General features: G+C 40.5%; 2 protein-coding genes across 2 annotated transcripts in view; one reads left to right on the top strand and one right to left on the bottom strand.

Moving 5' to 3' along the window:
• The window catches only part of LOC115403855 (interferon-induced protein 44-like), a 66,611-nt gene that overhangs the window by 21,868 nt on the left and 31,613 nt on the right, over positions 1-13,130 (top strand). The gene's annotated exons all lie outside the window — the stretch shown is intronic.
• LOC115403864 (interferon-induced protein 44-like) lies at positions 8,499-11,534 on the bottom strand. Its single transcript, XM_030112893.1, has 8 exons — positions 11,439-11,534; positions 11,276-11,315; positions 11,148-11,181; positions 10,837-11,035; positions 10,443-10,595; positions 9,816-9,981; positions 9,158-9,258; positions 8,499-9,010 (listed from the first exon to the last, which is right to left on the bottom strand). Exons 1-8 carry the CDS (start codon positions 11,448-11,450, stop codon positions 8,828-8,830), a joined length of 888 nt encoding a protein of 295 aa, XP_029968753.1. The 5' UTR covers positions 11,451-11,534; the 3' UTR covers positions 8,499-8,827.

The raw sequence follows: 13,130 nt of genomic DNA, 5'->3' as shown, positions 1-13,130 counted from the left end.
AGGCGTTGTCCCAGGCCAGCCAAGAGACATAGTCTCTCCAGCGTGTCCTGGGTCTTCCCCGGGGTCTCCTCCCAGTGGGACATGCCCGGAACTCCTCCCTAGGGAGGCGTCCAGGAGGCATCCTAAACAGATGTCCGAGCCACCTCAGCTGGTTCCTCTCGATGTGGAGGAGTAGCGGCTGTACTCCGAGCTCCTCCCTGGTGACTGAGCTCCTCACCCTATCTCTAAGGGAGCGCCCAGCCACCCTACGGAGGAAGCTCATTTCGGCCGCTTGTATCCGGGATCTTGTCCTTTCGGTCATGACCCAAAGCTCAAGACCATAGGTAAGGGTGGGAACGTAGACTGACCGGTAAATCGAGAGCTTCGCTTTTCGGCTCAGCTCCTTCTTCACCACGACGGACCGATACAACGACTGCATCACTGCAGCCGCTGCACCGATCCGCCTGTCAATCTCACGCTCAGTAATGTTATTTCTTGGGTGATTTCTTTGACTGTTTTTCATTGTGATCATTCAATCATTTTAGATAGATTATGATTTTAGATTATGTGCAATCATTAGGTTAGAGTCAATATACTGTACATATGAATGCTCCATATACATCCCTGATGGAGGGATAAATGGGTCTGTTTTCCTGGGTCAAGTGTGAGGGGTGCTGGGAAAGCCAAGCCCCTCCAAGAAATATGACTTAAAATTTAAAAAAAAAAAAAAAGGTTTTTCTTTTTTTTTGTAAGTGTGAGTATTACAAATTGCTGTCTGGTAACCGGACTCTGGCTAATGAATCAATACATCAACCAAACTTGGATGTAAAAACCAGTGTGTTCTGAGTCAGCCAGTAGGTGCAGGTCATGTGACCTTTGATCTCCCCACTGTTTTCGACTGACTGCTTCACTGACTGACAATAATAAACTATGGAGGCTTTTTGATCAAATGTCACATATTGAAAACTGACTGATGATTTGAACAAAGACATAAGAGGTTGGGTGGCACGACTGGTGTAGGGGTGGTGGGTGAACGGTGCGCCCCGCCATGGGTGTGGGGAGGGAATGGTGCAGGCATGGGTGGAGTGATGCGGCCACGCAATGTGTGTGTGTGTGTGTGTGTGTGTGTGTGTGTGTGTGTGTGTGTGTGTGTGTGTGGAGAGGAGACTACAGAGATCCGGACTCCTCACCTGCCTCCATGAGAACTTCCTGTTCCGGTGGAGAGAAGGACTCCACTCTGGTTGTCATGGTGAATCCACGATTCTGTGATCGACTGTGTTGGTTTCGCCGAGGGCGCGCTGATCCTGGTTTTCTTTCACCTGGCTTGATGAATCCATGCGTTCTCATCCTGGATTGGTCTTCTGTGCAACCCAGTAAGCCTGAACCCTCTGGTTATGGATTAGACGAGCCTGGATCAGTCGTTCATCCTTGATGCCTGAATCCTCCTTTTGTGCAAAAGGCCCCTGGTACTCTAATGTCTCCCTCTGTGTCCCCCTCTAGGTCTTAGTAAGTTTATCTTACCTGATAGTTAGTTACTCACTGGTAGCACACAAATAAGGACTATTCATATTGGAGTGTTTTTTGTTTTTGTCTTTCAAAAGGAGTTCTTCTTTCTTTTGTCTTCTGTCAAAGGTTTATCACCACCACCTGCTGGTCAAAACAGTTTTGACAAAAAAACAACTGACAACAGCAAAATGCAAAGCATCAAAACAGAAGTACTCTGATCAGAAAAACTGACTTTTTTCCAGAGGACAATATTTTCTGATGGAACCAAAGCAGACCCAACGGATGGACAGCACACTACATGCCTTTTTTCATCTTTTGTTGTCAGAGCACATACACAATGTTTTAAAAGCCTGTATGAGAAATAAAAACTCCACGTGGTTCCACATGATCCATTATTAAAACAACTCATCAGAAGAGAATTTTTGGTTGAGCTGTGATTTTAAAATCACCATTAAGTTTATCTAAATTCCTCCAGTTTGGAAAATAATCTAACCACAATCTTTCACCTCATAATTCAACTTTGTGGAACAATAGAACAATTATGAAGTGAAGTGATCTCTCAAGGAAAAATATAACTTTCCCATTTAAAAAAAATATCTCATTGAGCAGTTAAATTTTTGGAATATAAAACTTCATAAGAAAGATAATAATAAACTTTTTGAACTGAAGTGCCACACTGTGCAAAGCCAGGAAGTACATTTTGCAGCATAAACTCAAAGTTGCTGAAGACACAATCCAAGGTAAACCTACTGGTATCTTACCACAGTTGCCACAACTTTTTTATGATAAAGTATTTTTGAGGCAAAATCCTGTTTTTCCCCAGCACATATTTACATGACAGTTCCAGTACGACATTCCAGGTGAAATACAAACTACATTATGTTGGAAAAGAGCAGGGATCCTTCAATTGTTCTTACAGCCAGATGGCTTGAGGTGAGCTTTGCCAATTGGAGACTCAGAAACATCAGTGAAAGCAGCTTCAGGCACAGAAGCAGAGATGCAACTTTTAAACAGGACAGAGACACTGGATGATGATCCCGTATATAATGAGGCGTCGATGCAGATTATGTACAGCTGAGCACCGCCAACTGCTGGACAAGAGTATAATTACAGCAATCATTTTAAAAGAATACTCCGAAGATTTTGGACCCACGCCCTATCCCTATTATTTACAAAGTGAGATAAGCTCATAAATACCTTTTTTGTGTCCGTTCGTCCAGTGCCTGGCTAACAGCTGTTAGCATCGTAGTTAGCTTAGCTCAACTACGGCAGTTGACGAGGAGACAGAGCCAGACTGAGAAAGTGGACATAATCCTCCGTCCAGGGGACGGCGTATTAGCACGCAAAGTAAATCCGAATGGTTATAAAACATTTTAAAAGACATGTTTTCTTTTCAATCCCTTAAAATAGTGTTTTGATACACACAGACCTGCACAAGCATAGTGCACTGCGGAAGGATATACCAGGCGCACAGCGGCTGAGTCTATGCTTCTACTGCTGTGCTCCGGTATATCCTTCCACGGAGCACTGCGCATGCGCAGGTTTGTGTGGATCAAAACGTTATTTTAACGGATTGAAAAGATAACACGTCTTTTAAAATGCTTTATAACCACTTGGATTTACTTCACGTGCTAATACGCCGTCCCCTGGACCATTGGAAGGAGTATTTTGTCCACTTTCTCAGTCTGGCTCTGCCTCCTCTTCACCTGCCATAGTTGAGCTAAGCTAACTATGATGCTAACAGCTGTTAGCCTGCGGCTGGACAAACGGACACAACAAAGGTATTTATGAGCTTATCTAACTCTGTAAATGATAGGGATAGGGCGTGGGTCCAAAATCTTCGGAGTATTCCTTTAAAGAGTACAATGGTCTCCTGAACAAGCTAAAAATTGCCTTACTCACTCAAAATAATATATCTGGATGTGTCGTGTCTAAATCTCAGTTTAAAATGAAACCAACTGACAAGACCAATGATTAATCTGAGATTTGCGAAAGACGTCATGAATGTCTCGCGATTCTCAGCTCGCCGCAGCTCTTACTTTTTGGTGTTAGGATGCATAGTCATGACTGGGATTAATTTATTTTGAAAAATCCATGAACAATTTGTTATTTATTTTTTTAGCCTTTATTTAAGCAGGTCAGACCTGTTGAGACACAACAATGTCTTTTTTCAAGGGAAGCCTATGCAGAATTTTAAATTGTATTGGTAGTATATTTGAGTTCTTTGTCATTTTATAGGTATTCCAACATATCTGTGATTATGCATTTTGATCAAAGTTATTGGATAAGTCAGCTTCCCATTTAAAGTCGGAAGAAAGATTTTTTTTTCTTCTAGCTTTGATAATATTCCACATATCTTCGATAGCAACTTTGGGGAACGAAGGTTTAAGAATTCTTCGACCCTGGGAAGCTGCCAGTGCAATTGGTTGAAGGTATATTTTTTAACCTATAATAGATTTAAGTTGATGGTATTCTAAAAATGTTGTGCTGCTGATTCCGTATTGTGAGGTGAGAGCATTAAATGATAGAAAGTTGCCGTTTTCAATGATATTGAAAACGGCAACTCAGCCAGAGTGACAGGCTGAGTGCGTGTGTTCACGACAATGGAGCAAATATCGTCTAAGTCAACCAGGCCTGTGAGTGGCAGTCTGTCTGCTGCTTTTGCCCATAATCTTCAGCTGGCAATACAAAACGGGTTCAAAGCCGTCCCGATTCTGGAGCGCGTGGTGGGAGCCAGCAGCAAGTTGGTACCGCAGTTTCACCATAGCACCATCGCAACACAAGCTCTCCGTGCAAAGCAAAAACAAATATTTTCCGACAAGGAACATGCACTTATTCAGTGCTGTAAGACCGGGCGGAATTCAATATATAATATGTTTGAGTGTCTGACATCGAAACGGCCTCAGCACCTGCTGTGGTGGCGGCAGTCCTCAACCCTCAGCAGAAAAAGCGAAGGTTCCTCTCACCAGAAGTACGAGTTGGGGCAAACATACATTGTGGGAAAATTTGACGAGGAAAAAGAAAAGGCACACATGAGACCTGATGAAGAGGAGGAGGAGAAACAAAGTGAAGATTGGGTACCAGGTCCAAAAAAAAAAAAGAGAAGAAAACAGAGACTAGTGCCATGTCTTTTCTTTGTGGAGCATCATATTGTGTGTAAGAGAACGAGGAGGACAGCAAATCTGAATTAGAGCAATAACTCTCTGAGTCGGCTATTCCTCTTCAGACAGACCCTCTTGTGTGGTGGAAAGCCCATGAACTGCAATACCCAATTATGTGAAGGTTGGCCAGAAAATTCCTCTCCATCCCGGCCGCTTCGGTGTCTTCTGAGAGAGTTTTCTCCGCAACAGGCCAAGTTGTGTCCAAGCAACACTCCAGGCTACTACCAGACATCAATAAACTCATCTCCCTCAACATAAACCTGTCCAGGTAATGAATTATTATACAACTGCTTTTCTCTTGCACTCGCCCTCTTAGCCTATTATCCATAGTATTTCAATTTCATTGCCTTTGATCGGAGTTAAGGCTATTATATTTGCATTCGGTGATTTATTTTACATACCTGTAAAATGTCATTCTTGGCCATTATTAAAAATAAAAATTAGAAGCTTTTGTTTGGTTTTGTTACGCTGGGCTCACACTGGATGCGGTGTGGCTCCAATCTGAACAGAAGTAAGTCGGGTGCAGGAAGTAAAGTAGATACATGTTCGAAAATAAAATCTGTGTCGTGTTTTTGCCTTAACATTCTTCTTTTAAGATTTTTCTGGTACAATACATAAGAAACAACATGATGTAGTCATTATACACATTAGAAGAATGAACTATTTTCCATCGGCGGTGCCAGGGAGGGGCTTGGGGGTGCTTCAGCTACCCCTGGGATTTCCATAGCACCCCCCAAAAAATTTAAGTGATTAAAATTTTTTATGAAATTTTATTTGCAGCTGTGCAATACACATTCAAAGTAGTTTTAAATAAGAAAATATAAAAACTATCAATTTAAAAAGAAAAAAAAGCCAAAATACACACATAACCTTTGACCCAACTCTTCCGTTATTGGCTAGTGAGGCATTCTTTGTTAGCTTGGTACAGATACAGTGGGTGGCGGTATGCACCTAAGTTGTTGTTCGCTACCCGCCATTAGTCCAAAGAAGAAGAAGAAGTTAGCTTGGTAGCTTGCGAGGTGAACGGTGCAGAGATGGATCGCTTTGTTTTTCAAAAACGTCCATGGGTGGACAAAAAACTTCTGATGGTGGGGAAACAAGTCAGGTTTGCTCTGTTGATGAAAATCTGGAGATGCCAGGACCAGAGCAGGACCAAAGAGATGAGGAAGGGCAGCTGCCCACTTTTTCTGCTGACAACCCTTGCAACTCTGGCCTTGCAGATGACATCAGTTCTCGGCCATGTGACGGCCCAAGGCGGCCTGTTCTCCAAAAGTACCCCTCAAAGCTGTTTGGGAACCAACAAAGAAGTTTTAACAAAAGCTGGATGGGTTAATACACTTGGCTGGAATACAGTATGTCTAAAGACGCAGCGTTCTGCTTTGCCTGTCGGCATTTTCTTAAACAGAGCCACGGATTTCACATTGAGCCAGCTTTTACCAAGCAGTGGTTTTAATAACTTGCGAAAGGCTTCTGCATCCCTGAAGAGCCACCATGAAAGTATGGGACATAAATTTGCCATGGAGGCATGGAGTGTGTTCTGTCAGAAGTGGCAGTGAGCCGGCTCTGCCTCCCATCCCATCCCCCATCAGGGAGAACAAAGACCAGGTGATTCCTATCACCTGATTGATGCCCCTGGCCAGGTGGGTGGAGGGAAAGCCTGCTTCACAGCCTTCCTGCTTGCAGCAGGAGACAGACCAGGGGAGGACACAGCTCTGGAAATGATCAGAAAAGTTGTTCCTCCCTGGGTTTAACCAGTGCGACAGAACCCTTCAAACTGGATGGACTGCCGGTAAGCCTGCGGAACGGTGGCCATTTCCACATCTCCACTGACCGGGAGAAGTGTTGGTGTGCAGGAGCACCTGGGCTTTCCAGCTGCGACGGACTTTAAGTTTAACATTTTCTTGTCATTAAGTCATTGAAGTAGTAAGAATTCATTCACTAGATTAAAATAAGAATTACTATTTTTATTTATTAAGGTGGTAAAGTTTAAGTTAAAATCCAATGAAAAGGAACCTGAAGCAGTTAGGATAGGGATTTGATTTATTCTTGTGCTCATTTGCCACCTGTGCTTGAGCTGTTAAATAAGTTTAATACTTTAAAACTGAGAATCTACTTTTGTTAATACTGAGAACCTGCCTTTGTTAAAATCACTTGGTCCTTTATGGCCAGTTCATTATTAGTTGTTTTGTAAGAGAATCTAGAAATAATTGGCGTATTTTGTTTCCTTAAGTTTTTTCACCTGAGGACCTTCCATCAATTATAAGTTATTTAACATCCTAAAGAGAAGCCCAAAGCAATTAAGAACCTGCTAAAGAGTTATCTAAAGGATCTAAAGGGCTAAGGAGTTAAAGGAAACTAAAGGAATCTGGGAAAAAAAAAACACAGAATTGTTGGAAATAAAAGAGTGTGAAAGAAAACCTGGACTGGTTCTTGAGTGAAACCCTGCACAACATCCTTTCGAGGGGAATGCTCCGTGTCAAGTCCGGAGCGGCGCACAAACACGGATGACTTGACAGAGTGAGTTTAAGCAAACTCAGACAAGCAGCTGGAGAATAGGTAACATGCTAGACAAGGGGCATTCAGCTTCGGTTATGGAGAACAGACGCTACATGAAGGCAGTGGTGGAAAGGTTACGGTACATGGCTTGTCAGGGGATCGCCTAGAAAGGTCACAATGAGGCGGAGGAATCAACAAACAGAGGGAACTTTCGCGAGCTGTTGGATGTGATTGCATTATTTGATCCAGTGGTGAAGAAAAAGTTGGACAACAATCCATCGAATGCTAAATGTAGTCATCATGACATCCAAAATGACATTTTTTCTGTGATGGCTGAAATGATTCGGACACAAATAAGTGATGAGCTGATGGATGCTGAGTACTTTGCCATTTTGGTGGACGAAAGCATGGATGTAAGCAAAAAAGAACAGATATCAGTTATTGTTCGCTATTTAAAGCCAGGGACAGAGCAGGTGCAGGAGGAGTTTCTGCATTTTACGGCTGCAGATGGACGAGACGCTAGCTCCTTACTTACCAGCATCAAGCGCACCCTCAGTCAGTGTAACATTAATCTGCAGTTTTGTGTCGGTCAGTGCTACGATGGCGCATCGGTTATGTCAGGATGTAACGGGGTGCTCGAAATCTATTGGCTGAAGCTGACCAGCGCTTTTTCGATAACATGGGGGTCTATGAGATGAAGGCGGGGCTCATAAATACATTTTTATATTGCTTTATGCTAATATTATATTGTAGTTTCGAACCAGACTGACACATTTAAGCTCTGTTAAGAAAATGATACACACATTGGAAAGAAACGGAAACTCCGGACACGAGCTTTAAGGTTAAAAATCCATATGGATAAGGTCTGTTTGATATTGTGGAGTAAACTTATGTTTTCTTGTAAATTTGTATATTTTATTACCTGTTAAAAAACTTTAGTTTCGTTATGGATGTGGCTGTCCTGCTTCAGACAGTCGGGCAAGTGGAGTGGAGCCACACAGTTTTTTGACCTCTCTTTCTCTCTTTTTGTCTTTGGATATCACCTTTGTTATTTAATTTATTTTTCTATGGGTGTTATGTTTTCTAACGATTTTGAGTTTAACTAAACAGTTTAACTGAATCAAGAGGATTCTGTGGAGTTTTTCATTTCACATGTGGATTATAAGAGGAAATAGGAGCGTCAAGCTTGGGCTTCATTGATCAGGAACCTACAGCTATACTTAATTTCATTAATAACCACAACTGCACAGGCCTGATGAGATGGTACATGAATGAAAAAATTGTTCACAGGGTGTGTCTCACTGAAAAAAGGTTGAGAACCACTGACCTACTAACATTGCCACGCCAAAATGTTTTCAGAGACAAAGGGAATATTTTATTTACAGTAATGCGTGATCAAATAAGGGGCAATTAAAAATACTTGAAGCGAGAGTAAGAGCTACTAAAAATAAACCAAAAATCCAAACTATTCTCTCAATGTCAAAAGTTAACTATCAAAATAAACAAGAACAGAAACACAAAGTCTGGCCTCAATGGCAAACTTCAACAACAGAAAAGGGGTTAAAAACAATATGTAGGAACAGAGTCTTTCAATATTTTAAATTCCAAAACAAACAAAGCGGAGTACAGCACAGTGCAGTCATGACTGGTTGCAAAGGGAACTTGAACATGGAATCACTGCCAGGTTAGTCAGTGTCCATAGGAGGAAAGGTGTCATTCAGGAAGTCTTCTCCGTAGTCGATGATCTTTCTCATTGTGTCCAGCATCAGTGTATCAGTGTCCTCATCTGTTTTGGTTTCTTCGCTGTAGTTCTTCACCAGGAAGATGCAGTTCAGTGGAAACCCTACAGTCACACTCAGTTGATCCACCTATGTTTCAACAAAACAACAAGAAAGAAAAACTGATTTAAAAAAAATCAAGATATTATTCTTTTGCTACAAGTGCATTTTCATTTTCTAAATCACTGGAACAGATGATGCATCAATATTTGGACTCGTCAAAAAATTATTTCTTACCTTCTCTTTCAGGGTCTTGCTCTTGTAGACATTCCTGATATCTTTTTGGACCTCAGGACAGGCTTTATCAACTTTGGTGAGGACAGCTATTTGGGGAATCCCTGCAAGGAAAGACAAAACAACTCAATGCAGTCAGTTTTCCTCACAGGTTTGGCTGCAGTTTTAAATTTGAAACTCTAAGTGACTCTGTCTCTTGCTTTCACTGGAGTGACTGCATGGAGCATTGAGCTGCCACCAGCAAATATTTAAATATGATACCACATAGTGGGATGGGTTGGTAGGGAAACTTGCCAAACATAGACAAATATAACAGAAAATAATTTTCAATTTGTCATAACAACATATAGAGTCATCTGTCAGCTGATTGGGAACATTAGCTTGGTGTACAGCACAGAGCATGAATGCATTCAGGAAGTAAAAGTCACATAGCAGCTGAGGAAATGAATCTCACCACAATAAAAACAGCTGATCTACTTAAGGTTGAGCGGATTTGCTCCTCTTTTAAGAAACGTTAAATACAGACACAATATACAACAGTTGCTTTCAGATGTTGTGAATTACATTGCTGGTTGAATATTAATCTGCCAGGTTCCATGTGTCTTCTAATTGTGCACAAAAAAATCAAATGAACAGTTGTAAAACTGCTGGATACACGAACCCAATTTCCGGGCTTCTTCTCTGACCTCCTTTATCTTGTTAACAGACACATCCTCCACCGGGTTTGCTGTGGAGGCATCAACAACACAAACCAGAACATGAACTTTGTCATTGGTGGTCGGATTTTCATTGTTGTAGGATCCAGTTGGGATACTGCCAGGAAGGAGCTGAAAAAAAAAACAAACAAAAAAACGAAGATTTACTTTATCATATTAAAACTTAGAATGCAGGTTTGGTATGTTTGTGCATTACGTTGTTTTATGAATTTTTTTTTATGAATGGAGGCAGGAGTCAAACTGTGACTCAGGTAGGTTATAATATGTGATATTGTGGGAACGAAAGTTCATGTTTAATGTCTGATTTTGCTGAACGGTGCAATTGTCTTTCTAACCAAATGCTTCGATCCATGTTGAAATTCTGTTACTTTTACGTAAGAATCTTGATAAACTTCAAAGATATTACTTTACTTCAAAAAGTTGCATTTTTCATTCAGATTTTATTTTTTTTATAAGGGATGGCAAAAATTGATTTCCAAATAAAAATTCCAGAATTATGTGCAAACATTGCTTTGAAAATGCTAAATATATATGACCCAATATTGAGTTTATAGACATTTTTTCATACGTACCTTGCATCCATCTTTGACGTGTCCTTTCAGGATCAGTTTGATATTTTCCAAATCAACTCCTCTCCCAGAGCCCTTCTCAATACCCATGGTGTCACTGAAGACAAGGGGATAAAAGGTCCCAGGCTTTTCTGTCTGGATTTTATAACTTCTGAACTGCAAGTTGAAACAAGTGTTAACAACGTCAGCATGGGGCGTTAGCCTGAGGTCACATTTCAGCTGCTCAGTTTCTCTATTTGACACTCTGTTGTTAATTGTAGTAAAAGTAGCTGTTCTGTCTTTAGGTTGAAGAAAATTCCAAACATTTTATTGTGTACATATTATTATTATTATTATTATTATTATTATTATGACATGAATCATGAGTAGTACACAATTACTGAAAACCTCTTCGTACTTCCTGAGTGAAGCTGAAGCTGCCATCATTAGTTGCTGCCAAAGCTCGAGTTGAAATCCTTCCTCGCAGAGCGCTGTCAACAGAATTGATGAAGCTGGACTTTCCAGAGCCTGGTGGTCCATGCAGCAGAACTCTGAGATGTTGAGCCTCTGAATGAGGCTTAAAATTTCTCACATAATCAAAGTCTTTCTTTTTCTCCCTGTTCAAAAAGAAGATTCAATAGGATGAAGAATGAACTTTGTGCCAAATGTCAAAAGAAGCTCCAAATGTTTCTTGTTGTTGAGGTTTTCCACCCCACCCCAATTACTCACCCCCATGGTACGTCCCTCCACGCTTCATCAAGAACTGTCAAGACAAACAGATCTGCATAACACGTTTCTACTAAAATTGTGTAATTAGTGTGTGAATTTCGGAGTCTGTGAAATATAAATTGACTTACGTAGAGAAGTTGGAGACTCTTGATTGCGTTTCTTGAATGACTAAATAATTTAAATAAATGAAAATTTACACAAGCAGAAAATCATCAATTTCCACAACATTTGAACATTTTCAAAAAAAATGATGAACACATTAAAAAACAGAAAGGTAAATGACAGTCCTACCCAAAAAGCCATAAGCAATGAATTGTTCTCACTGAGATGAAAAGTGTAAAGCTGTGAAGCTGTTGATGTCTGGTTGAGTTTGAAGCCAACGCCTAACTTGCCTGATGTTTCAAAACACTGTTCATGCTTTCGGTTTCTGTCAGGTCACGTGTTTTCAAAGAAATACTCAGGATGTGTATAACGGAAGTTTATGTTCAGTACACAGGTGGAGTGTGCTTGAAATTCAGCCCCCCCCCCCCCCCCCCCCCACATGCACGGAGCACGGAGTGTAAGGCAACTGACAGAAAGTTTCAATGGCCCAGTACAGAAGAGAGGAACATAGGCTGTTCGATTATAAATACGGTAGATCATTAATCCAGTCTGTGCTTGCTGACATGCGGTCAGCCACGGCTGCGTTTAGGTTAAACCAAACAAACTACTGTACAACAAGAAGGAAAAAAAATAATTGGTAGCACTTTAAGCACCCAGTATAACACATTATAAGTAGTTATAAACACTTATACATGATCACAATGCTTTATAACTCACTATACAGCACTATACAGCATAGGATTAGGGTTAGTGTTAGGGTTAGGTCCTGGCATTGTGATCATCTATGAATGTTTATAACTATAGCTCCACATGTTATAATGGCATTACTTTATAAATGCTTTATAAATGTACCGTATTGGCCCGAATATAAGACGATGTTTTTTTCCAGAAATTGCATCTTCAAAAGTGGGGTCGTGTTATAATCGCGGACTTACGGTAGATGGTCAATACGCATCCGCGCCGCTAGATGGAGCCAAAGTATCACTGACCAGAGAGCAAGTGGAGTGATGACATGAGATCAGGTAACGCTCCTTTTACAGTACGGTAATTACCATGTATTAACATGGTAATTGCAAGGTAAGTACCATGTAATAAGGAGAAGTTACTGTAAAATTACCATGTAATTACAGGGTAACTATGTTGCTAATTACTTAGTACTTTTAGAGTAATTACCAAGCCAATTCCAGGCAAATACCAAGTAACTACCTGGTAGTAAGTATTAATTACTGGGTAATTATAAATATATAGCAACTATGTCGGTAATTGGCAAGTACTTACTAAGTAATTGCTAAGTAATTACCATGTAATCATTGGGAAATGTAGACTTTTTACTAGGTATTACTAGGTACTGCTAGGTGTGTACGCTATGTTCCAGGTAGATATTTTTCTATTTACTGGGTAACAAATGAGTAATTACCAGGTAATAACATGGAAACAGACCTCACTTCCTTTTACAGTACAAATCCACTTTAATAACTATGTAATTTCCAGGTAGGTATTTTTGCAGTTCCTGGGTAATGAATAAGTATTTACCAAGTAATAGCGTGGAAACATGCCTCACTTCCTTTTGCAGTAGTCTACAGTTCAACCGTAATTACCAGGTAAATGTTGTAGTTACTGGAAAATACTAAGAAGTTACCAGGTAAGTAATAAAAAACACTTGACTAATAGGGAAATACATAGCATACACACCTAGCAGTACCTAGTAAAAAGTCTACATTTCCCAATGATTACATGGTAATTACTTAGCAATTACTTAGTAAGTACTTGGCAATTACCGACATAGTTGCTATATATTTATAATTACCCAGTAATTAACACTTACTACCAGGTAGTTACTTGGTATTTGCCTGGAATTGGCTTGGTAATTACTCTAAAAGT

Source organism: Salarias fasciatus, chromosome 17 (genome assembly GCF_902148845.1).
Source record: "Salarias fasciatus chromosome 17, fSalaFa1.1, whole genome shotgun sequence".
Lineage (NCBI taxonomy): Eukaryota > Metazoa > Chordata > Actinopteri > Blenniiformes > Blenniidae > Salarias > Salarias fasciatus.
This window is presented reverse-complemented; position numbering and strand designations above follow the sequence as displayed.

What these genes read in the sequence shown, in the direction of transcription:
- LOC115403864 (XM_030112893.1), bottom strand. An exon ending in AGAGTCTCCAACTTCTCTAC is followed by an intron (nt 11,182 to 11,275) that starts GTAAGTCAATTT and finishes TTGTCTTGACAG; the next exon opens with TTCTTGATGAAGCGTGGAGG. An exon ending in AGAAGAAGCCCGGAAATTGG is followed by an intron (nt 9,259 to 9,815) that starts GTTCGTGTATCC and finishes CTTTCCTTGCAG; the next exon opens with GGATTCCCCAAATAGCTGTC.